We start from the raw sequence: 26461 nt of genomic DNA on the forward strand, positions 1-26461 counted from the left end.
TTTGTACGATATGGGTATCAAACGAAAGGTGTTACTGAGCATTTTAAGAGGGAGTGGGCATTAGGTCTATAGGTGGACGCCTTTTCGAGATATCGCCATTAGGGTGGGCCAGGGGTGACTCTAGAATGTTTGTACGATATGGATATCAAACGAAACGTGTTACTGAGCATTTTAAGAGGGAGTGGGCATTAGGTCTATAGGTGGACGCCTTTTCGTGATATCGCCATCGTGGCTGAGCTCAGGCCAAGGGGGTCACTGCTGGCGGACAGTGAACGGCCTATTAATTAGGTTAGCTGCGAATATCAAATAAGCAGCCCTCGACCAAGAGCGGCTGGTGAGGAGGGTTTGGCTTAAAAGGCCTAAAGCACCCTGAGAACCTCCAGTGGCAGGGCGAGTAGATGCCGCCCTGAATTAAGCATCCACAGCCTAGTGCGGGGTTGCTTCGAGGGAATACCTACCCAAGATAGGGAGGCAACTATACGACGTGGGATAGACACTCAGGAAGGTAAAGAGGTAAATTATTTGTAAATTTAAGGTGATTGTCACATTAAGACTGAGCCCAGTAAGGTCTTAATTAAGGTATACTGGAATCAACGACTCGGATATGTTTGTTAAGGGCTGGCGAATGTGGCATTCGGAAATCTCAGTACACGGCTTGACACACCGTCGAAATGACTTTCCGGTTAATGTCCCATTCGTCTCCGTCCCGTTAGAACCTTGGCAGGCCTTGGGGTACGTTCAAAGTCCGTCATCATAAAGTTGGTGGTGCAGGTTCGGTTGAGATCCTCCCGATTAATACTGATCTGGCTCTGAACGCAGTCTTCATGAGGGACTGCGTCAACCTTCACGTGGCCTCCATGCCTTCGCATAGACAACCACGGGATCTATATAGGTAACTGCACACTCGGACCAAGATAGCGGCCTCAAGTGGGGACCCAATTAAATAAATGATGAGCAACAACAATACTAAAATAAAAAACCAAACACAGGAGAATGAAATGGCGTTCAATCCATTTGTAGGAAGGAAGCTAGCTCGCTCTCCAGAAGGGCGTGGCCCATCGGCTGGGGGCCTTAACATTTCGTCGCTAGTGGTAACGAAACCCAAAGGAGCGGAGGCCGAAAGCAAGCAAGGAGCGTTGTCGCCGGGTGCTACACCGAAGCTTTGCAAAAAGAACTCCGACAGCAAGGCTCAAACGGGCACACCATTATTAAGTGAGCTAATTAAGCAGGCATCAGCTGCGTTAAATCAGCAAAACCCCCCTGGAGAAAAAAAGATGACCAAGCTAGGCAAGGCGATTGAGGACTTGATGCAGTTCTTCATAGGGCGTAATAATATACACGCGGAAATCAAGCGCTTGGCCTCCGTAATAAAAGTGCTGTACATCGAGTCGGCCCTAGAGGTAAAGAATTTAGAACATAAATTGCGTGCAAGCGAATGCGCCAAGGATAGAAGTCCATCACCCCCAGGAAAGCGACCGAGGAATAATTCGTACTCGACCAAGGAGAACAACGTGGTAAAACCCACTACTACTCTAAAAGATGTCTTACCAGGGCACGTGGGTGGTCACAAACGACGGCAAGAAACGCAAGAGAAGACGGAGCGGAAAGAGGAAACTGCAGCCCAAAAGACGGGAGAGTGGCAGTTAGCCAAAAAGAAGAGCAAGGAAAAATCACTTAAGGCTAGGCCGGATGCAATCATCATTTCCAAGGCGGGGGATGCGACGTACGCCGACATATTGCGTAAAGTGAGAAGATGCGACGAATTAAAATCCCTGGGTGATGACGTCAAAACGATTAGAAGAACGGCGAAAGGAGAGCTGTTACTAGAGCTGAAAAAATCGCAAGATGGGAAAACAAGCGCGTACCAAGCAGAAATTGAAGCGGTACTAAATGACTCGGCTAAAGTTATAACAAAGTCCCAAATGGTCACGCTACAGTGCAGAGATCTCGATGAGATTACTACGCCCGAGGAGATTTGCAACGCCCTCCACCAGCAATGCAACATCAAACTTCCAGATGTGGCTGCCATAAAAAGCATACGCACAGGGTACAGTGGCACGAAGTCGGCACTTATAAGCCTTACAGCGGATGATGCCAAGGCGGTTCTTAATACGCAAAGAATCCGGGTAGGATGGGTTTCCTGCCGAATTAGAGAGCTCAAGCAAGAAAAACGCTGTTATAGGTGCTGGGGCTACGGGCATATAGCTCAGAAATGTAAGGAGACTGTAGATAGGTCTAGCCTATGCAGGAAATGCGGCCAGGAAGGTCATAAGGCTGCAAGTTGCGAAAATGCACCGAAATGCGCGCTATGTGGGGGACAACATTCAGCAGGCAGTTTTAAATGCCCACAACGAGAGGGCAGCAAAATGACTGTCTCATGAGGGTATTGCAGCTCAATTTAAACCATTGCGAGGCAGCCCAAGAGCTATTATCCCAAACAGTCTATGAAGGAGGATATGACATAGTGGTACTCTCTGAACAATACAAAAATCGCCAGGAGCAGAGTTGGCTCTCAGATTCAGCATGGAAAGCCTCAATTTGGGCACCAGGGAAATTTCTCCCACAGGAAATTATGACGCCAACGGTAGCAGGATTCACGTGGGCAAAAATCAACGGTATATACGTCTTCAGTTGCTATGCCCCTCCGAGCATGACCATCGCCGAGTTCGAAGACATGATATACGGGATCACCATTGAAGCACGAGGTAAACACCCGCTTTTAGTGTGTGGAGACTTCAATGCATGGTCATCTGTGTGGGGAAGTAGACGAACCAACGAAAGAGGGAGAGTTCTCCTCGAAAGTCTTACTTCTTTGAGGCTAGAACTCCTAAATGAACCAGGGATATATACCTTCGATACAGGTACCAGACGATCCATTATAGATCTCACCTTCGCTAGCAGCGAAATAGCAAGACGAGCAAAATGGTCCATAAGCAACGTCTACACACACAGCGACCATAAAGCTATAAGCGTAGAGCTGCTCGAAACTCCACGAACGGTAGCAGCAAGACATCGACAAAGTAGGAAATGGAAACAGCACCTTTTCGACCCACAAATATTTGACATTATCTGGAAGGACGCCATAGTACGAGAATCGCATGCGGAAGACCAGTCGGTTCAAATCACTAAGTTGCTATGTATGGCATGTGATGCTGCCATGCCCAGAAGTCGCGGAAAAGCACAGCGCACTCCGGTATATTGGTGGAATGACGAAATTGCGGAAGAGCGTAGAAAATGCCACAAAGCACGAAGAATAGCGCAGAGGGCACGCTCATCACCACGATATGCAGAGCTACACAGCACCTATGTCGCACAAAGAAAAGCACTTAAAAATGCCATAAAAAAGAGCAAGAAGTTATGCTTTAGGGAACTGCTGGATAATGTCGACCTAGATCCTTGGGGATCAGCCTACAGAACTGTGATGGCCAAAGTTAAAGGACCGATATCACAGCAACCTACGTGCCCGATACTGATGAATATTATTGTTGAAACACTTTTCCCGGCGCAAGATCGCTGGACTTATCCAAGCTAGGATCTAGAAAGTACGGAAATTCCGCAAATTACAGAGCAAGAGGTGCTGGACGCTGCAAAAAGAGTTGCTGATAACAAATCCCCAGGACCCGACGAAGTACCAAACATAGCCCTTAAAGCCGCGATTACAACTAGGGCTACATTATTTACTGATCTTTTTAATGCCTGCCTGCAAGAAGGCGTGTTCCCTCGCCCGTGGAAACGACAAAGACTTGTCCTATTGCTGAAACGTGGTAAACAGCCGGACCAACCATCCTCATATAGGCCACTTTGTATGCTGGATTCCCTAGGGAAGATTTTCGAGCGTATAATTAGTGAGCGCCTACAGCTGACTCTAGAAAGACCAGGTGGCTTATCGAATAGTCAATATGGATTTCGCAAATCAAGATCCACCGTAGATGCAATACAAACAGTCGTCAATATAGCTAGAGAAGCTATCTCTGGAGGCCAAAATAAAAGGAAGTTCTGTGCACTGATTATGTTGGACATCAAGAATGCTTTTAACACTGCGAACTGGATGCAGATAATGGCAGCGCTACAAAGCTTCGGCACTCCAGCTTACGTACGCAGAATTATAGGTAGCTATCTTAAAGACAGAGTACTTCTTTTTGACACGGATCAAGGAGCTAAAGAGTACAAAATCACAGGAGGCGTCCCACAGGGATCTGTTCTCGGTCCAACGCTTTGGAATGTAATGTATGACGGGGTGCTAAAGATTGATCTACCAGAAAACACGCAAATTGTGGGATATGCTGATTATATTGCAGTGGTAGTAGTGGCCAAGAAACTGGACCTGCTTCAAGCATTATGTAATGACGCCGTAGCAAGAATAAAGGAATGGCTGACCAATACAGGACTGGAGTTGGCTAGCTAAAAGACGGAAGTGGTATTAGTAAGCTCCAAACGGTCGGCGAACGAGTTAGTCTTAACTGTCGGGGATCATCAAATCACCTCAAAGGATTCCTTAAAGTACTTAGGAGTGCACATTGACTCTAAGTTAACTTTCAAAGAACACTTCAGAGCGGTGGGGGAGAAAATTACCAAAGTTAATGGATCACTTATGCGAATAATGCCTAACATTGGTGGTCCGAGCGAAGCTATACGTCAGCTATTGTCCACAGTAACCAGCTCAATAATACTATACGCAGCACCAGTGTGGTATGGATCTAAACAGACCCATCAAAAATATATATTAGCAGCGTACCGACTTGCTTCTTTAAGAATAGCAAGTGCTTATCGGACGGTGTCCGACGACGCGATCCTGGTTCTAACCGGGAAAATCCCAGTGGACTTACTGGCAAGCGAAATGGCCGATCTGTATAACACTAATATCGAGCGACCATCTGAAGAAGACAAGAAAAGAGCAAGGACACAAACAATAGCTAAGTGGCAAGAACGGTGGGAGGCCTCGAGTAAAGGGCGTTGGACTTTCACACTAGTTTGGAACGTAGCTCAATGGAATGAGCGGAAGCACGGCGAACTGAACTACCATCTCACGCAGATAATGAGTGGACATGGCGGTTTCAAAGAGTATTTATGGAAGCGTAGGATAGAGGAAGATCCTCATTGCCCAATGTGTACCACAGAGTTAGAAAACGCAGAACACGTCATGTTCTACTGCCCCCGTTTCCACGAAGAAAGACTCACCTTGCATGGAGTCTTTGGGGAGGAACCTACCACGAGAAATTTAGTTTCACATATGTGCAGCAGGAAAGAATGCTGGACTGCAGTGAGCAAAATGGCATTTATAGTAATGACACGCCTGATGGATGCTGAGAGGGAGCGCAGAGAAATGCGCATTCGAAGCAGTGGCGATTAAATGGACACTCAGAGCAAATAGCGGGAACCTGGACGCAGGGACAACAGTAGGCTCTTAAAAAATGAGAAATATGGAACGCCACCCTGAAGTAATGCGAAAGTGGTGCCGGGGTGGGCGACGGTTCCAGAACGGGGCTGTTTTTTAGTCTACGGACACACGGTTGCTGCGACGGCAGCAATTATGGTGCATTAGGCATTTTCCAGCCTCCCCGCAAAAAAAAAAAAAAAAACAAAAAAAACGGTGGACGCCTTTTCCAGATATCGCCATTAGGGTGGGCCAGGGGTGACTCTAGAATGTTTGTACGATATGGGTATCAAACGAAAGGTGTTACTGAGCATTTTAAGAGGGAGTGGACATTAGGTCTATAGGTGGACGCCTTTTCGAGATATCGCCATTAGGGTGGGCCAGGGGTGACTCTAGAATGTTTGTACGATATGGATATCAAACGAAAGGTGTTACTGAGCATTTTAAGAGGGAGTGGGCATTAGGTCTATAGGTGGACGCCTTTTCGTGATATCGCCATTAGGGTGGGCCAGGGGTGACTCTAGAATGTGTTTGTACGATATGGATATCAAATTAAAAGTATTAATGAGGGTTTTAAAAGCGAGTGGCCCTTAGATGTATATGTGAAGGCGTTCTCGCGATATCGACCAAAATGTGGACCAGGTGATCCAGAAAATCATCTGTCGGGTACTGCTAATTTATTTATATATGCAATACCACTAACAGTATTCCTGCCAAGATTCCAAGGGCTGTTGATTTCGCCTTGTAAAACTTTTTCATTTTCTTCTACTTAATATGGTAGGTGTCACACCCATTTTACAAAGTTTTTTCCAAAGTTATATTTTGCTTCAATAAACCAATCCAGTTACCATGTTTCATCCATTTTTTCGTATTTGGTATAGAATTATGGCATTTTTTTCATTTTTCGTAATTTTCGATATCGATAAAGTGGGCGTGGTTATGGTCGGATTTCGGCCATTTTTTATACCAAGATAAAGTGAGTTCAGATAAGTACGTGGGCTAAGTTTGGTAAAGATATATCGGTTTTTGCTCAAGTTATTGTGTTAACGGCCGAGCGGAAGGACAGACGGTGGACTGTGTATAAAAACTGGGCGTGGCTTCCACCGATTTCGCCCATTTTCACAGAGAACAGTTACCGTCATAGAATCTATGCCCCTACCAAACTTGAGAAGGATTGGTAAATTTTTGTTCGACTTATGGCATTAAAAGTATTCTAGACAAACTAAATGAAAATGGGCGGAGCCACGCCCATTTTGAAATTTTCTTTTATTTTTGTATTTTGTTGCATCATATCATTACTGGAGTTGAATTTTGACTTAATTTACTTATATACAGTAAAGATATTAAATTTTTTGTTAAAATTTGAATTAAAAAAAAAAATTTTTTAAAAAGTGGGCGTGTTCTTCATCCAATTTTGCTAATTTTTATTTAGCACATATATAGTAATAATAGTAACGTTCCTGCCAAATTTCATCATGATATCTTCAACGACTGCCAAATTACAGCTTGCAAAACTTTTAAATTACCTTCTTGTAAAAGTGGGCGGTGCCACGCCCATTGTCCAAAATCTTACCAATTTTCTATTCTGCGTCATAACGTCAACCCATCTACCAAGTTTCATCACTTTAACCACCTTTGGCAATGAATTATAGCATTTTTTCGGTTTTTCGAAATTTTCGATATCGAAAAAGTGGGCGTGGTTATAGTCCGATATCGTTCATTTTAAATAGCGATCTGAGATGAGTGCCCAGAAATCTGCATACCAAATTTCATCAAGATACCTCAAAATTTACTCAAGTTATCGTGTTAACGGACAGACGGACGGACGGACGGACGGACATGGCTCAATCAAATTTTTTTTCGATACTGATGATTTTGATATATGGAAGTCTATATCTATCTCGATTCCTTTATACCTGTACAACCAACCGTTATCCAATCAAAGTTAATATACTCTGTGAGCTCTGCTCAACTGAGTATAATAAAAATAAACAACTCAGGACCGTCCCTTCTGCGGCTGTTCCACTTCAATGGCACACAATCAAAGCAAACGATCGACATTAATTTACAGCTGGTCGGCCAACTGTTGTTCCAGGTGGTACCTACTCATGCTATATCATGGGATTCTTTCTCTACCCCTGCGGAGCCGGACAAAATATAAGCATCCATAAGGAGTTCAAGAATCATACATACAAAAATTTGTTTAATGATTTTTTGAAAAGATCTTGCCAATCTAGGCTGATTCGTTAATAACCGCAATATACTCGACAAAAGGCCTAACGGTGTAGCAATGTCAATGCTAAAGCTCTTGGCGACGAGGGAGTAAGCTATCTGCGCACGTTTTCAACTTGTTCTCCACGATCTTTGCCACTCCAGAACAATCGAAAATGGCAAGAATTTTTCTACTAAAGCCTGGAAACCCAGCTAACGAAATTAAGTCATATCGGTGATATCACACCTTTCGCCAGTAGCGAAGACGTTGGAAACCGTCCCGCTCTTCATTTTTCTGCGAATTTTTGCTTAGCCAATTTTTGCTTAGAAATGAAGAGCACTTACACCGCGCTAAACGCCATAAACACTCAGATAAATTTCGGGCTTTTCAATTAGAAAACAATCTTTCTAAACATGGTCGCCCATCGGCAGTGATTTGACACACACTCGACTGTATATCTGCCATGAAAAGCTTTGCAGATGCCGTTCAGAGTCGGCGTAAACATTTAGGTCATGCCCTGTCAATTTGTAGGGAAAAATTAAAAGCAGAACGACGTAAGCTCCAAGAGACGCTCCTCCTAAAATCTCTTCGGAGGTTATCACGCCTTACATAATTTTTTTTTACAAACTAGGGAGTGGACCAGCGAAACCCATGTAAGAAGTCTTTCACACAGTCAACCACGGCATACTACTCCAATACATATAAGGTTCACCCCTGCCCTCTTGTCTAAAAATATGGACCGCAAATTACCTGAATGGCCGGCAAGCGTCGGTTTAGTTTCGGATCGAAGCCTCAAGACAGAATTAAACAAGTGTTGCCACAGAGTGATGCCCTATCCCCACTTCTATTAATTACTACATATCAAATCTGCCTTCTCCACCCGAAGGAGTTAATATCATTTCCCATGCCGAAGAACTGCACGATAATGGCAACAGAACCTGGCCCAACCATAGACGTATTACTTTCTAAAACAAATAGCTATTTCCCCAGTCGTGCTGATTTCTGCACCTGGCGCAATCTTGTACTCTCTCCGACTGTTTACGACGTGCAAGAAACAGATGACGCAAATATTGGACGTTCACGTCGATGGCATTACGCTACCGACTGCCAGTCACCCAAAGATCTAAAGGGTAACGTTCCATAATACTCTTACCTTCGAGGCACATTCCTCCGAAATTGTATCTAAAGTACAAAGCCGCAACAAAATTCTCACCTCACTTGCCTGCAGCAGTTGGGAAAAGGTAAAGAAACTCTGCTTACAACTTACAAAGTAATGGCCAGCCACTCATGCCCTACTCGTCGCCAGTCTAGTCCCTTGGTCTAAAAAAATACCGAATAGAAAAGGCTGCAGGCTTATCAAAATACTGCACTTATAACTGCCAGGGGATGAGTTCTTATGGCCCCTGAACATCATCTGTTGAACAGACAGTTTTTGCTGAATTATCAAAAACCAGGACATCCCATCAAACAACTTGTTAAGCAACACCTAAGTACTATTCCAAAGGAGACACGAGTCACACCATCCTGACATACGTAATGTATGTCATGCAGGCGAAATGCCTCCATATGACACGAACCATATTTTTGTAATGTGGAACCTACGCCTTTAACAACAACATACCTATGGGCCAACCCTGCTAGTTTCCTTGGACTCCCGTTAGCGTAATTGGATGACAATGTAATACTATGTTCAAACAGAAAAATAAATTGAGGCAATTTCGAATGAAACTGAGTGGTGTTCATACAACTCAATTTAGCTTACACTATAGTAATTTTATAGCTGGTTGGCTCATCTCTACAGCAACAACATACCTTTGTTCAGACTGTCAAAATGTGCGTGTTGGTATTAGGCGAATAGAATGGAATGAAAACATAAAACTTTAAATGATTTTAATAATCGGGGATTGCCCATATTGCTTTTTCAAATGTATGAAAACATTTATTTGAAGCAATTTTTTAATTTTATAATTTATTTAATAATTTGGGAAAAATTTAAACAACGTGACATCAGGACGGACAAGGCGACAGCTATTTCGATTATACCTTGTAAATCTCTTCAAAGCCTTTTCTCCCGGGAGTGGGAGTCGAACTCGCACTCCTACGATAGTTGAAATGGTTGTAAACGCATTCAGCTACGTCATGCCTGTTGTAAAGTTCTTCCCAATTGCCTTCTTTTTGCATATTTTAATCTTTTACACATTGCATACTTCGTATGCAATTATGTGTTAAAGCTATGCTTGGTACGGCGGTTTTCAAAGAAACTTTGGTTCTTGTTGCTGTTTTCGTTCTATTTATAGAACTACAACGAATTAACCAATTTTGTCTGTTTGTATGATTTTAATAATCGGGGATTGCCCATATTGCTTTTTCAAATGTATGAAAACATTTATTTGAAGCAATTTTTTAATTTTATAATTTATTTAATAATTTGGGAAAAATTTAAACAACGTGACATCAGGACGGACTCCCGGGAGAAAAGGCTTTGAAGAGATTTACAAGGTATAATCGAAACAGCTGTCGCCTTGTCCGTCCTGATGTCACGTTGTTTAAATTTTTCCCAAATTATTAAATAAATTATAAAACTTTAAAATTTTTGTGTGTTGTAAGAAAATGTGTTCAATGTTTTGGTTTAATTTTGAGTTTGCCATCTCCTTTTGACAATCCCTACTTCAGTGATAGGAAAAAAATAAAATCAGCTGATGAGATGAGCCAACCATATAGTTGAGCCATACGTAACTGACGTCTAAATCTACTCAATAAACACACGTTACAAAGTTGCATTTGCAGTTTGAAACATTTTATTACGCAATTTTTTTAAATTGGCAATTTATTATTACAATTTATTATATGATAAATTGCCCAAGAAATTACCCAAATGGTATAAATTGCCAATTTGGTGTGTGTTTGTACCTAGTATAAGTTTGTGGTTTTTACTCAATATAATTCGACAGCCGATAGTTAGGTTAAGTTGAAAAAAGTGGGTTGAAAAATAACTTTTCGTGCCTTCACTTAGGCCCGTTTTTTCAGTGCGAATTTAAACCAGAATTAAACTTGAGTAGAATTTAACTTGCGAATTTTGGAGCTTCGGCTCAATTCTTTAGTACAAATTTAAGCAGTTGCTAAAGCTAATCTCAATCTTAAGCTGGTATTATGGCCATTGTCATAAAATTTGACTGCTCATTACAGTCAAACGGGGCAAAAGAGCAGGTTTAAACTGTAATTAACTTAAAAACTGAAAAACCGGGCCTTAGTCCACAGAAGCTATACGCTTTCCTCCACGTTACCTCATCTGCAGCTGCGATAGAAATCTTAGGCTCTTATGCCCTGGGGTAGGGGGCTAAGAATATACCCGAGGCAGGTAAATACTCAAATGATCTAATGGGTTGTGTAGCGCAAGCCTTTCAAGGTGTTTCCAAGGAAATTATTAGTTCCTCCAACCCAGTTTTCAACCTCTCCTACCCGTGGCGAATCCTTTTTCTTTAGCAAGTGAGGCTCTGGCGACCCCAAGTTTCTCATGAAGCTAGGGGGTGGGGGCGGGATGGCCTAGAACCTCAAATTCCTTGTGCTCCTTGCAAACCTTCAGTTTTTTACTTTTCTATTCCATAGCAGCCACCGTGGTGTGATGGTAGCGTGCTCCGCCTATCACACCGTATGCCCTGGGTTCGCATCCCGGGCAAAGCAACATGAAAATTTTAGAAATAAGGTTTTTCAATTAGAAGAAAATTTTTCTAAGCGGGGTGGCCCCTCGGCAGTATTTGGCAAGCGCTCCGGGTGTATTTCTGCCATGAAAAGCTCTCAGTGAAAACTCATCTGCCTTGCAGATGCCGTTCGGAGTCGGCATAAAACATGTAGGTCCCGTCCGGCCAACTTGTAGGGAAAATCAAGAGGAGCACGACGTAAATTGGAAGAGAAGGTCGGCCTTAGATCTCTTCGGAGGCTATCGCGCCTTACATTTATTTTATTTATTATTCCATAGCATATTGTCGATAATGCCGTTTCGCGTTCGATTAGAGTAAGTTTGAGGAACTTCCGGTGCAATATAACACAAATGTTGTTTGTCCATGGTCGTTCCCCTCCGTGGAAGTTCCTCCGCTCTCAAGGCGGGTAAAATATTGTGTACTTGAACCACATTTGTGTTATATTAGCTGTGTTTTTTCTCACATCTATATACGTTTACGCTTAAACTTTTTATGAACTGCTAAGCGACAAACTTTAAATACACCTCTGAAATTGCTGCGCATAAAATTAGTACTACTAAATTTCAATACGCATTATACTCAAATGCAACTGAAATATGTGTCTATGTTTCACCCTCTGCACTAATTCTATGTATTCTATGCGCGCCCATTATTTACCACAACTGATTCAGCTATATGTTATGCACAGAAATACAACAGATGGTTGTGTCTCCGCTTTTCGGTACACCCTGTGCTGTAGCTAGTTGTGTAACCACTGCCGCTATAATGGTCTCCTAAACATTATCTAAGCGAGGATAGGCGTTTTTTTTACGCGCAAACGAAACGTAAACGCGTGTAAAAAAAAACACGGCTATTGTGTCCAACCGACTGTTGAAACTCGAGCCAGTATAGCCACAGTAGTATCCTCAGAAGGATTCCCGGTGTGGCTCCGCCATCAGATTACCACACCCAACACTAAGTTTTGAAAGGTGTCATAAGAAGAGACGGAGTGAAAAGGAAGGACGCAATTTCACTCCACACCGACCGATGTTTACATTTACTCATATAGCCAAGCAGCGCTCATGGCGCTTGTATGGCTAAATAAGCCAGACGAACTGGCAAAGGCGGGGGCACTGCTGGATGCTGCGGAGGCATTCGTTCCAATATACATCATTTATCCACCCTATCAACAAAACAAAATAAGTCAATCGAGATGCATCATCCACTTACATCAATCAAAGAAACATACATTACAGATTCATGGAGTTTGTGGTCCCCAACTGGTACTCCTCGGACACCTGCAAGATAACCAAGCAAACCTGACCACCGATAATAGCAGTACAGAGCGCCTACTTAATAGGTCAAGTAGAGAAATCTTTAGGAGCACTGCCATAATCACGAGATACTGGCCGCTTAACCTGCGTGTTGAGAGAATGTGTCTACTTTTTAACATCATTTGCCGGAGGCGGAAACAATCTTGCACTATATGTATGAATGCCCAGCTCTAGAATACACGACAATAATATACTGCCGGTACTTTAGGAAGTAACTAAATGCTCTGTAAAAGATATAAGTAGATGCATTGCTCGCACCAATTAGTTTGAACGGAGCGACGACTAGCCATACTAAAAGAGCAGCATTTTGTTCAAGGGGAATGTGCATCAAAATGGCACTACGTTCAACACAATTATATCACGTTTAATTGCCTTCCGACACTACAGACACATTCAGTCTATGTGAGGTCTTTATTGAACGGCCAATTCAACCTAATTACCTTCCGAAAGTAAAAATGTTCTGCTCTTAAATCTGTACTATTGGAGTATTACAAAAAAAAGTATGGCATACCTTTCATAATAAAAATATCTACTGTACTTGTAATAGAAATATGACAAGATGTAATAAAAGTTTGGTCAAGAGGCTATAGTTTCGAAGAATTTAATTCTAGTACAAGCAGCTTAAAAATGCCATACGAATTGTGTAACAAGTACAACGAAACTATTTTTTCATAGCCTAGCTAAACATAAAATTTTATTGTCATTGGCTTGACCTGGAACCAAGGAAAACAAAGAGAACCAAATACAGAAGTACTCAAACTTATAAGAAAGACACAAGTTGAATTCAATTGATGAGATCTACAAAGAATTTAAAAACAAACACAACAATAACAAAAAGTACGAATAAAAACAATAAATATTCATTTAACACACACTGTGGCATTAAGCAGACTGCGCATTTTTGATTGATTAAAATGTATGGAATAACAAACAAATAGAAATAGAGATTGGTTAATTGCTAGAAAATGAATATAAGAAATATGTATATTTACTTAGGGTGAGTCGGTTTTTTCTTAATTTTTGGACGTTTTTTTTTCTTAAAATTTCGAATATCGAATATCCCGGTTTTTTCTTCGGTGAACCGGTTTTTCAGAAGGACTATAAAGGCCTTTGAAAGTTTATCGAAATACGGCAACATGTTAAATTTTTATCGATATCTGGATCACTGTCAGATTCAGGGGCCAAATCGTAACATCCGTGATTGTATAGCTCGTCACGTAAAAATATGATTTTCGGATTATGACTTACGTGAACGTACTACTTCGACCGTAATTTTGGATCGCAACATACGTGACGAGTGACTGAACGTATACGTTCCGTTCCACTTTCATTCGAACACAAACTGGCGATCGTATACACACAAATTTCACTGAAAATGTAAAAAAATTGTTAAAATAGATGAATAAGTAAAATATAATAACAAATTTCAAACTGTTATTATTAACAAAGTTCGACATCAAACAAGCTTAATCCAAGCCACAAGGAAATATTGGCGGAATTTATGACGAGACACCTGCTTTGGTATTGGCTTGGTTCAAATTTATCTTCTCCATAAAGTAACTAAAAGCTTCTTAAGTTAAGCGCAATCTCTTCAAGAAACTGCAATAATTTTTTGTTTCAAAGATATAATACATAAACGAGCCGTACCCATCCGGCATATGAGAGCAACTGCCGGTAATGCAGTGCAAATATTCACAATAGTGCCATAGTACAAATAGATTTCTTTGTGTGCTCACAATCGTTTATTTTTAACAAATTATTTTAATAAAATGTAGCTAAAAAAAAGCACTACGACCAAAATTGCCCAAAGCTCGCTAATAGCCCGACTCTACATCTTTACAACGAAAACTTTATTTATAGATTTGGATTCCAAATAAGAGCGAAAAAGAGATCCGTACATGAAAACAGCAATTAGAAATAATATATATGATGATATGCTAGCGCTTTGTTCGATAAGTCCAAAGGGTTACTGCACTATCTTAACCGCCTTTGGACTATCTTTTCATCGCCTTCGCTATTACTGGAGCTCAAACAAAACAATAAAATTTGATCCATCGCAGTTATTTACTTTATTTTTTATATTTTGGCAACAAATTTGACAGTTCAAAATCTAGTGTGAGCTAAAAATACAATCCAATCTAATGTGGATCGTAGAATTTATTGTGAATTGAAAATAAATTACGTCTCGTTTGCTATCGTATGTTATAATCCCATTTTGTTTATACGTTTGACGTATCACGTAATTTTCTTTCGTATAGTTGCCGATCCGTGATCGCATGTTACGATTCGGGCCCAGAATTCAGAAAATGATTTAAAGAGTGAGTTGGATAAGACCATTCGCGATATTCAAAACCCAAATAATTTAGCGAAAAAGTGCGACAAAGGTATTTTGGACAATTTTTTATATTTTGCCAAATTATCATATTGAGTAAAAAAGCATTTTCTGTCTCAAGTTTTATAAAGACTGAAAAAAAGAATAGATTGAGCCCCAAACATTTAAACTGTATTTTATTTTTAAAAGACTACTTTAATTGCAATAAGTAAAGTCTTCACATATGAGGACTTTTGTTACCATAAATCGATATTATACTGTGAAATGAAATATGACTTGATATTCTTTTGTTTATAACTGTATTAAATACACATTGAATTTGTTTTGTTTTTAATAAACGATTTACCATTGGTATGTTAACCTTTTATTTTTGGCTGAACGGAAATTTTATTATTTTGGGCAAGTACTAAATAACCGTCTTATCCGGTTTACCCGGGTAAAACAGGTTTTTTTCTAATTAAAATTTTTCGAATAATCGGAAAACCGGTTTTTGAAAAAAGTTGAATAATCGAACATGCTATATGGGATGCAAAAATCATGAAAACATGTGACTGATAATAGTAATTATAAAAATATTTTGACAGGGTATACCTTGGAGAAGGTTAAGACCGAGCTTCTCTTCCAATTTGTGATCATTCAACCAACTGTTTCCAACGATCAGCTCTCTTGTAAATCGGGCACTGCAAGAAGCGCACACCTCACCGTTCGTCGTTGAATTGATCCTTAAGAAGAGCGGATCTTGTCTAATTTACTTAAGTGTAAGTCCATTAAATCGATTAAACCTAAGCTGGTAGAGGGAAACCTCACACCAGTTTCTTATACTGGATAAAATCTAGGAATTCAATTATGTAGACAGCAAATGTGAAAACTCCATCGGCAATCATCAGCCCCCGCTGTTCGGATATCCGGATACGTAAACGGAAAATTCGGATATCCGTATTTCCGGATACCGGAATATAAAAGTTGAATATCTGCATATCAGAAATCAACGAAGCAAACATCGAAAAAGTATTCACAAAATATGTTTGTAGATTATTACATTATTATTAAGAAGATAGTTTAACATCATATTACACATTTCTCAATAGGAGTCTTTTTTGTATTCACTGTTAATTGATTTAAATGCCCCAAGACTTTATTGTTATTAATATTAAATATACATATATGGTACATAAATTTCTTGCTTTCACTGGATATCCAAAAGTACGGTTATTAACCGGATCTTTATAGTTGTTTGTTATCGATTTTAAACCTTGGTAGCACTCCCATAACATAATCCATAAGTTTCCAAAAACAAATTGACATCCATTTTACAACATGTCGACAATTCTTCGGTAAGTAATCGATAACTTTTTGAGAACAAATCGATAACTTTTGGACAACACTGGTAACAATCAGAAAAAAATCGATAAAATTATGATAACGTATCACTAATTTTTCGATGATAAGTTGAAAATTTTTCGATAACAAACAGGTAACTCGTCGATTAAAAATTTAATTAAATTTAATTTGTTTAGTTTTATTTTATTTTATTTAATTCAATTTTTGTTTGATTATATTCATTTTACTTTACTTTTTATTAATTTAATTTCACTTCCCTTTATTTTATTTTATTTTACTTTACTCTATTTTTTATTTTATTTTATTTCTATTTATAGTATTTTTATTTATTTTATAGGATTTTTTTTTTTTTTTTTTTTTTTAGTTCATTTATTTAACTTTATTTTTTTCATTAAAAATCGATTGAATTAAATTTTATTAGTCTTAGTTTTATTTAGTTTAATTTAATTTGATTTTATTTATTTTATTTTACTTTTCATTAATTTAATTTTATTAAATTTAACTTCTTTTCCCTTTATTTGATTTTATTATTTTTTTGTTAATTACTTTACTTTATTTTGTTTCTATTTAATTTATTTAAATTAATTACTTTATTTTCTTTCGATTTATTTTATTTTGATTTATTTAATTTTTTTTTTATTTTGTTTTGATTTGATTTATTTTATTTTACTTTATTTCTTGTATTTTTTTATGTATTTTAATGTATTTTATTTTACTTTATCGTGTTTTTTTATTTCATTTTATTTTATTTATACTTTTTTATATTGTTTATTTAATTTAATTTTATGTTTTTATTGTAATGTTATAAATAATATATTTTATTTAATTTTACTATATTTTCTTTTATTTCACTTTATTTAATTTTTTTTTATTAATTTATATCATTTTATTTTAGTTAAGGCAACTGCAGTTTCAACGTGTGATTCGCGGTTCGAATCTCGGCGAAACCTTTGATTACATTACGAAATTGCCTGATGATGATTACGTGGAGGTATTCGAAATGGTACCATCGCAATATGACATTAAATGTTTCTTTCTTTTCAGTTTCTCTTAAACAAACATAATAATTGAATATTCAATTATTATAAGCCGGTGTTAAACTCATGAATTCTTAATTATTAAGTATACATTGAACACACCATTAAACAAACAAACATACATTTAATTTTTGTTTTTTTTTTTTGCTCAAAAGAACAAAGATGTTTCAACAAACCAAATCCTATGATGAAAGAAATTTCAACTTAAACCTTTCAACCTGTTTTCTTTTTGTAAACACGCTCTGACTCTTTATTTCCAATGAAGCATCAGTGTATACAACTATTCGCGTACTTGCATGCAAAAAAGTTGCATATATGCTCAGAGACTGAAATTTATATGTAGGGGACGTGCTGTATGATTTCGCGTTTACATTCTTCATATATCCACATATAGCATACCACTTACAAAGACTACGCTTGCACTTACGCTTACACCTTACGCATACATTCAGGACTCCCGCATACCGTGAGCAAAGATGCAAAAAAACATCGAACCAGCCTAATTTAAATAGTTTATCAATAAGGATTTAAATATAAAATAAACGAGAAATGTACAAAATCAACACAGAGCCAGCTAAAATATATCACATGTAGATGTGAACGATGTTACTTTTGAGTGTGTCAGAGCATTCATCAATTCTTAATTTAAAACATTATATTTATTGACACACTTAGTACGTGGTGATGAAAAGGTTTCTATTGTAAGTATTACAGTTACCTATGTAAATGCGAGCAGTTTTTAGAAGCGTGAGCAACTTTTAAGTATAAAATGTAACTCTTATAGTTGCTTTTATAATTTAATTAAGGTAATTGTTTTAACTATACATCTATTAAATTGATCGTTTCACTAAGTAAATATTTATATTTATTATAACTCAATTAGATACTAATTTATAGAATTAGAGAGATTGTTGCATTTGAGTGAAAGTGTTAACACATGACTAGACTCAAACTGACTAGCCAAGGGCACTAAACATCTCTTGTTTGCGCAATGTTGTACTATATCTTTGATCAACCAGTTAATTCCGTATCGGTTTGAGTTTGAGTTTTAATTTTTGTTTCGACTCGCTATCTCTTTTAGGTGCGGTTCCGATTCCGACTACAGTTTCTCTTTTTGTTATGTTTCCGGGAACACGGCTACGCTTTCGGTTTCGATGCCGGTTTTGGTGTCTGCTATTGGTATAGACTTCGGTTTTGTTTTCGGATTAAATTCTGCTACCGATATCGGTTACAGGACTTAGTTTCAGTTCCAGCCTCGTTTTCGACTCGGGTTTCTGGCTCAATTCCAGCTAAGAAGTCGATTTCGAGTTCGATTCTGGACATTTTCTTTTCCAGCTTCGGTTTCAAATCCGGTTTCCTGTAATGTTTCGGTGTAGATTTAAAACTCAGTTCCGGTTCTGAGCTCCGTCTGGCTTCGATTTCTCGAAAGCATATATTTCTAGGTTAGGTTAGGTTAGGGTGGCTGCCCGAGGGCACATTTAGGCCAGTAGTATTAGGCCCGTTGTGATACCACGAAAAACACCGTTACCTTTCCCCTTCGAACCATTTTGAGGACCTGATGAAAGATACCTGGTCCTTGACGTCATGCTCCACAACCTGGCTCAGATTATCAAGAAATATAGCTCCCAGAAAGCGCTGCCGTGCTCCGCTTAGTGCTGGGCAGTTGCAAATGAGGTGAAACACCGTTTCCTCCTCCTCATCCTCTTTACAACTCTTACAGCAACGACGATAAGGCGCTCCTAACCTTTCTACATGCCTACATATGCGGGAATGACCCGCTAGTGCCCCCACAAGTGTGGAAATTGTATCCCTTCTTAGGTTGTACACGTGACGGGATCTTTTAGGATCCCATTTAGGCCAGGTTTCTTTCGATGTTCGACACCACGGTGTTTGTAGCCATCTTTCGTCGGCTTGACGGTAGATGTGCCCTTTTAGCATTAGCTTGCATGTGGACAGGGGTATACCTAAGCGTTCTTGTCCAGGGAGAACCTGCCTGGTTGTACCCTGCCTAGCGAGTTCATCCGCAATGCAGTTTTCCTCGATATCCCTATGTCCAGGTACCCATGTGAGGTGTACACGGTTCTGTTGAGCCATCTCTTGAAGAGATCGGCGACAGTTTAGTGCTAGTTCAGAATTGAACGAGTGGGAGCCAAGAGATTTTATGGCAGCTTGGCTGTCGCTGAAGATAAAAATTTCTTTGCCGACATTGTATGTCCCTATCATAGCTGCGGCTTCCATTATGGCTGCAACTTCTGCCTGAAAAACACTGCAGTGGTCGGGTAGTCTGAATGAGAGCTGGAGGTCAAGGTCCCTTGAGTATACTCCACCTCCAACTCTACCGTTTAGCTTGGAGCCGTCCGTGTATATGGAAATGATGCTGCTCATAGCAAGGCACTTATCCGACTCCGTCCAGGCATCCCTGTTGGGTATGTTTATCTTAAAGTTGGTTTCCGCAACTGTTGTGGACGCACAGCGATCCGTGCTAGGAGTGTCCTGTGGTCTTGTTGTTCCAACACAACTCCCTTAGACGCAGGGCTGACGTTGCCGCTTCTCGAGGTCCAGCTAGATCCAATGGAAGGATGTCAAGAATGACCTGAAGAGCTTCGCTAGGCGTTGTTCTTAGAGCCCCGGTTATGCTTATCATGCTAGATCTGTGGACTTTACCCAACAAGTTTAGGTTTGATGCCTTGCTCAAGGCTGGCCACCATACGACTACCCCATGCAGCAGTATGGGTCTGATAATCGCGGTATAAATCCATCTGCATATGTTGGGGGTGAGTCCCCATTTTTTGCCAATGGCTCTTTTACACGTATATAATGCAATGTAAGCTTTCTTTTGTCGCTGAATAACGTTGTCCTTCCAGTTAAGCTTTTTGTCTAAAATTACGCCTAGAAATGTGGCTTTCTGTCAGGCTTAGGCGCACCCCATTTAGTTCTGGTAGGTTTAACGATTGTATTTTGTATCGTTTGGTATATAAGACAAGCTCAACTTTATCGGAATTAACGCTGAGTCTACATCGGGAAGCCCACAGGGAAACCTCTCGCAATATATTTCTAACTTCTGATAGATCATTATGATGCAGATGAAGAAGAAGCAAAACGGACCGGGGGAATGGGAGAGGGCGGAAGAGAGCAAAAGGAACCGACGGAGGCTTAATTTTGCGTATAGCGAGGAAAATGGAGAAAGTGCTGGATGGGTAAAAAGTGTAGTTTAAACTGAAAATGAAATGGGGAGAGATGAAACGTAATAAGAGCAGTATTTTAAAGCTATACGGGCACCAAAGTTCGAGCAGGGCAAAGTCTGCCGCACCTACACTTCTCCTCCCATTTATCTATATGACCTTTCTCTATGCTTTCCTTTTTTTCCTTTTGTTTTAATCTTCCCTCTTTTCCCTTTTCTGCTTTCTGGCGCGCTTCTTCTTTTTCAACCTTCATTGCCCATATTCTACCAAATTTTTGCCTTTCTTTGATTATGCAGCCAATCTTAATCTAACTTTTCACATCTTTTCTCTTTCTATTTTGACCAAATTCAACGAGACTTCGCATTCGAGTCGGTTTGACTTAAGCCCCTTTTCATTTCAGATGTAATCACAGAACGACCCTGGATTAATATCTAACTAAGCCCCATCTCTGCGGGGGCACTCTGTGTTGCCTTCTTAAGACTAAGGTAGTTACATTAAATCATAAACTCACCTGATTTGTGTACTGTTAACGGCTTATATAAATCTTTAGTGTCCAAGGTCCTTTTTCGACCTTTGAAAAATATTGGTAACGTATACCTAAAAAGTAAATTCAAATATTATAATTAATTAATGAAAAATTGCAACAAACGACATTGGAAACACTATCGAAAAAGCTACACTATCGACAATAGAATATTATCGTTAAGCAGCATTGTTAACATAAATAAAGGTGCAGCCATACTTTTTGCCATAGTCATAGCGCCTTAGTCATAACTATTTTTTTGCTCTTCGATTATTGGTGCCTTAACCTAAAAAATGTGACAATTTCATAAAAAAGCAAAAAATTACTAACAAATTGCCCAAATAATAAGGCTCGTAGTAAAAAAGTGAATAAATTGATCAAAATCATAAAGGGAGTTCAGGATTTTTTGCAAACGGTCTAGCATCATTGTATTTGTAAACTTACTTACTTACTTAATTGGCGCTTAACCGTCTAAACGATTATGGCCGTCCAACAAGGCGCGCCAGTCGCTCCTTCGCTCCGCCAACCGGCGCCAATTGGTCACACCAAGGGAGTTTAAATCGTTTTCCACCTGGTCCTTCCAACGGAGGGGGGCCGCCCTCTACCTCTGCTTCCATAGGCAGGTTCCGATAGAAACACTTTCTTGGTCGGAGCATCATCTTTCATTCGCATAACATGGCCTAGCGAACGCAGCCGCTGCGTTTTAATTCGCTGGACTATGTTGATGTCTGCGTATAGCTCGTACAGCTCATCATTAAATCTTCTTCGGTACTCGCCATCGCCAACGCGTAGAGGTCCATAAATCTTTCGAAGAACTTTTCTCTCGAACACTCCCAAAGCCGCTTCATCTGCTGTTGTCATGGTCGATGCTTCTGCCCCATATAGCAGGACGGGTACGATAAGTGACTTGTAGAGTATGATTTTCGTTCGCCGAGAGAGGACTTTACTTTTCAATTGCCTACCTAGTCCAAAGTAGCATTTATTGGCAAGATTGATTCTTCGCTGGATTTAAGTGCTGATGTTGTTGCTAGTGTTGATGCTGGTTCCCAAATAAACGAAGTCTCTTACTATTTACTAAATTATGGCTGCCAACCGTAGCGTGGTTGCCAAGGCGCGTATGCGCCGACTCTTTGCTCGATGACAGCAGGTACTTCGTTTTGTCCTCATTCACCATCAAACCCATCTTTGCCGCTTCTTTTTCCAGTTTGGAGTAAGCAGAACTAACAGCGCGGGTGTTTAGGCCGATGATATCAATATCATCAGCATATGCCAGTAATTGCACGCTTTTATAGTATATTGCTCCAGTGCGGTTAAGTTCTGCAGCTAGTATAATTTTCTCCAGCATCAAATTAAAGAAATCGCACGATAGGGGGTCACCCTGTCTGAAACCACGTTTAGTTTCGAACGGCTCGGAGAGGTCCTTCCCAATTCTGACTGAGCTGATGGTGTTGCTCAACGTCATTTTGCACAGCCGTATAAGTTTTGCGGGGAAACCAAATTCAGACAGCGGCATATAGGCAGCTCCTTTTCGTGCTGTCGAAGGCGGCTTTAAAGTCGACGAAGAGGTGATGTGTGTCGATTCTCTTTTCACGGACTTTTTCCAAGATTTGGCGCATTGTGAAAATCTGGTTGATGGTAGATTTACCAGGTCTGAAGCCGCACTGATAAGGTCCAATAAGCCGGTTCACGGTGGGCTTCAATCTCTCGCACAATACACTTGAAAGGACCTTATATGCGATATTAAGAAGGCTGATTCCACGATAGTTGGTGTATTTTGCAGTATCCCGCTTCTTGTGGACTGGGCAAAGAATACTTAGATTCCAACCGTCGGGCATGCACTCGTCCGCCCATATTTTGCTAAGAAGCTTCTGCATGCGCCTTACCAACTCCTCGCCGCCGTACTTGAATAGCTCCGCAGGCAATCCATCAGCGCCCACGGCCTTGTTGTTTTTCAATCTGGTTATTGTTATCCTAACTTCGTCATAATCGGGCGGGGGGATATATATTCCATCATCATCGATTGCGGGATCGGGTTCTTCATCTCTGCGCGGTGAATTGCTGCCTCCATTTGCTACGTCATTGTAAAAACGCAACATCAAAAACCGTAGTTTATTTTTTCAGTATTGAATAGCAAATCATCAACTGTGAAAACAGAACAAAAAATTGAAAGAAAAAATTTAAAATGAAAAAATTTGCTCACGATCCATAGCTTATAATTGCTATAGCAACGTTTCCAACGGCAAATGCACAAAATTCTGAATTCCCTTATAGTAAACTTGTATTTATAGGTTACTGATATGGCGAAAAGCCAAAAACCAATTGGTTGGCTATGGTATGATTATGACTAGGGCGTTATGATTTTTCACCTCAAATCGATTGCATGGATTTCCAAAGGGTTGGTTGGACCAGCTGTTTCATATCGGTATCGATATGGCAATTATGACAGGGCCTTTTGAAATACTCGTCACTATCGATAAAACTCCATTATCAGTACTGGAATTGTTTAGCACTTTCTAGCGATATTTGACATCTTTTTATAACGAATAGATAAATTCAATAACAAATTGTTATCGATATTCATTAATCTTTGATTACACAGGCCGACAGCATCTCACACCCAGAAACCGGACTATATATTTTCGAAGGATTTTGATGCGATGAATCGAAATCTGGCCTCAAAATGCTCTATCAGCTCTGGTTTCGAGATATCCTAACCCAAAAGTGCAAAAAACACCGTTTTTGCCCATCTTTGAGGTTATGTAGCCTTGCAGATGTTTTCTTTCACCAAAATAATAGGCTAGCATCTTTAAGTACAAGTCTTCTTCTTTCAAATGGCGTTGAGTTTGCTCAAATATCATTTTTTTCCGCTGAGATATGACATTTTGAAATTTTCATGTTTCTAGATTTTCCTGCACCTAGGGGTTAAGGCTACATAACCTCAAATATGGGCAAAAACTGTGTTTTTTGCACTTTTAGGTTAGGACATCTCAAAAACCAGATTTGTATTCAGCGCATCATAAAACTTCGGAAATATATAGTCTGGTTTCAAGATCTGAATGTGGGTTAAATTTTGTCGGCTTGTGTTAACTAACGAAGCCAAATACTTAAAGAATATTATGATTTTTTTTTAAGCGTAATTAGATATGAAGGTGCTTTCCTTCGAAGGCGAATTCTCGAAGCTTTAACGATGCAATTTGTCGAGAGTTTAATTAACGATTTGCAATAGCGACTGCGCCATTCAGGTCCTCCGTTTTAACATCGCTCACAAGCTAACAATTTTATTGATCTTGAATGTGGCGATGGCGAATATCGTCGAAAATTTAAGCGCCAAATACACGACATGAACATTTCCGCGAACATTCCGCAATCTTGTTCGCAGCTTTGGCCATACACCATACGAACTTTTGGCCGAACATTAGTTCTCTTTCAAACAGCGATGAATACGGACAACAATTGTGCTGCAGCAATATTGCTCGCTGTGGCAATTAAGCGTAAAAAAAGAGAGAAGATCGCAAAAAAAGAATTTGGTGCAAAGAATGGTTTAAAAAACGAGCAGTTCTTGGATCCACGCCGGTATTGCGCCCGCAAACTACTTATTTTTTTTATAACTGTATCCTTTGTGGCATCAGGATCTACGTCTTTTAATTTTTCGATTAAAGTCGCATAATCATTATTCTTTTTAATTCTATTACAATAATCTTTGCTTTTTACTTGCCACAATGATGGCAAAGATTTATACATTTCAATAAATTCACTCAGAAATTTTTTATTGTCCATTTTACTTTTCCGCGCACGTCTGTTCCGTTCAGAAATTACTACGATTATGAGCTATTTCGCCATACATGCACGAACAGTTCGCGCAAATGTTCGCCAAAAATTAAAATATTTTGATTTTTGGCGAACATTTGCGTGAACTGGCAAACACCACCATACACGACAGAAAAGGTCGCAGAAACATGACATAACGGGAATGTTCGCGGAAATGTTCGTGTCGTGTATTTGGCGCTTTAGTGAATTTCACTATCAGCTGTCAAACATTATCGATAGCTTCCAAAAAGCTTGCTTTACAATCGTTAATCGTTTTGTTAACTTACCAAAAACAAAGCGCTGATATTGCACTGCAATTTTCACGCGGATTCTCCGGCAAATCCTCAGTTTTCACTGATTGCATTGTGTTTGTTTAAAGCTACAAAAGGAAAAAAAAACAGAAGGAAAGTAAATGTAAAACTTGCATATTATTAAACAATAACAATGACTACATCTGCTTAATACAAAATCATGCAAACATGTGAGATAATATAAAAGTAAACAATAATAGATTTTTAGCTTGAAAATAATTTAGTGTACACATGTACATCGTTATCTAGACGTAATTGAGGTAAACGATCTGAATAAGTAACAGTAAGTTTATTTACTCAGAAGTCAAATCAGAAATGAAAACAACTGTAAAACGATGTATGTTGGTTACTTACTGACATGCATATCCCTTACTAAATCGATTATAATGTGGGTGGCTACTCACAGAGGGGCGCTAAATGGTTCGCAAAGCAGTACTTCCTGGATAATTTGTATTTTTATTATAACTAATTTCTGGAAAAATCATATAAGATTGCTTGAATTTCTTATGAAAGTGCCAAGACATGATTCATTCACAAGAGGTTTGCTCGACAGACACATTTTTTGACAATTGCAGCCATTTTGCTCCCAAATAGAATTGACATCCGCTAACTGTGTTGTTTCTTTGCGAATTTTCGAAAAATATTAGTAGTAGAAATAGGAAGCAATCAGTTTACAAATACCCGATAAGTACTGAACTGCATAATTCCTTAGAACATTTCTTTTTTATTTTATAGTGAAGTACCTGGGCGAGAGAGCTTTGCTCGGCAACGTTTCCTTGTGCTGGCAACGTTTCTTTTTTTTAATTTCGAATAGGTGGCAACCTTAAATGGCAACCCTACTCAAACCTACTAACCCTATTGTAATGCGGAGTGAAATACCTTTCGTTTGATACCTTGTGAAACATTCTGAGTGGCAACACCTAGGTAGAAAGTCTTAGAAGGTGATACATTATCTCCGTGCCAAATTTCATTTAAATCGGTTGAGCCGTTCCCGAGATCGTTCGAAACAAACAAGAATTGCTCGTTTAAAGTTATAAGATTTATTAACTATGCCTCCATCTATAAGTATGGCTGAACATTGAACATAGGTAATTTTATGAAAAGTGAGGACACCAAAAAATCGTGCACTGTCGTAAACCTATGAATATACGAAACCTAAACCAATTTAAAATTCATCGTTCAACGTCAAAACCTCGATTTACGTAAAAATGTCATTAGTAAATAATGGAGATGCCCTAACGAAATGTACTCATTGGGCATGTTAACTTATTCAGGTAAAAGTCTAAAATAGGAGTCTACTGCTAATACGCGTCTAAAAATATCGACAGAGG

General features: G+C 39.4%; 1 protein-coding gene across 13 annotated transcripts in view; it reads right to left on the reverse strand.

Annotated features, from left to right (window-relative positions):
* Nucleotides 1-26461, reverse strand: part of LOC137253408 (probable multidrug resistance-associated protein lethal(2)03659) — a 133553-nt gene that overhangs the window by 48474 nt on the left and 58618 nt on the right. For all 13 annotated transcript variants that reach the window (XM_067790360.1, XM_067790388.1, XM_067790330.1 and 10 more), the window contains 2 exons: nucleotides 25107-25198; nucleotides 21001-21086 (listed from right to left, as the gene is read on the reverse strand). In XM_067790360.1, coding sequence (XP_067646461.1) covers nucleotides 21001-21086; nucleotides 25107-25183 — 163 coding nt within the window. In that variant the 5' untranslated portion in view covers nucleotides 25184-25198. The remainder of the gene's footprint in view (nucleotides 1-21000; nucleotides 21087-25106; nucleotides 25199-26461) is intronic.

This window comes from Eurosta solidaginis, chromosome 1 (genome assembly GCF_040869045.1).
Source record: "Eurosta solidaginis isolate ZX-2024a chromosome 1, ASM4086904v1, whole genome shotgun sequence".
NCBI classification, from domain to species: Eukaryota; Metazoa; Arthropoda; class Insecta; order Diptera; family Tephritidae; genus Eurosta; species Eurosta solidaginis.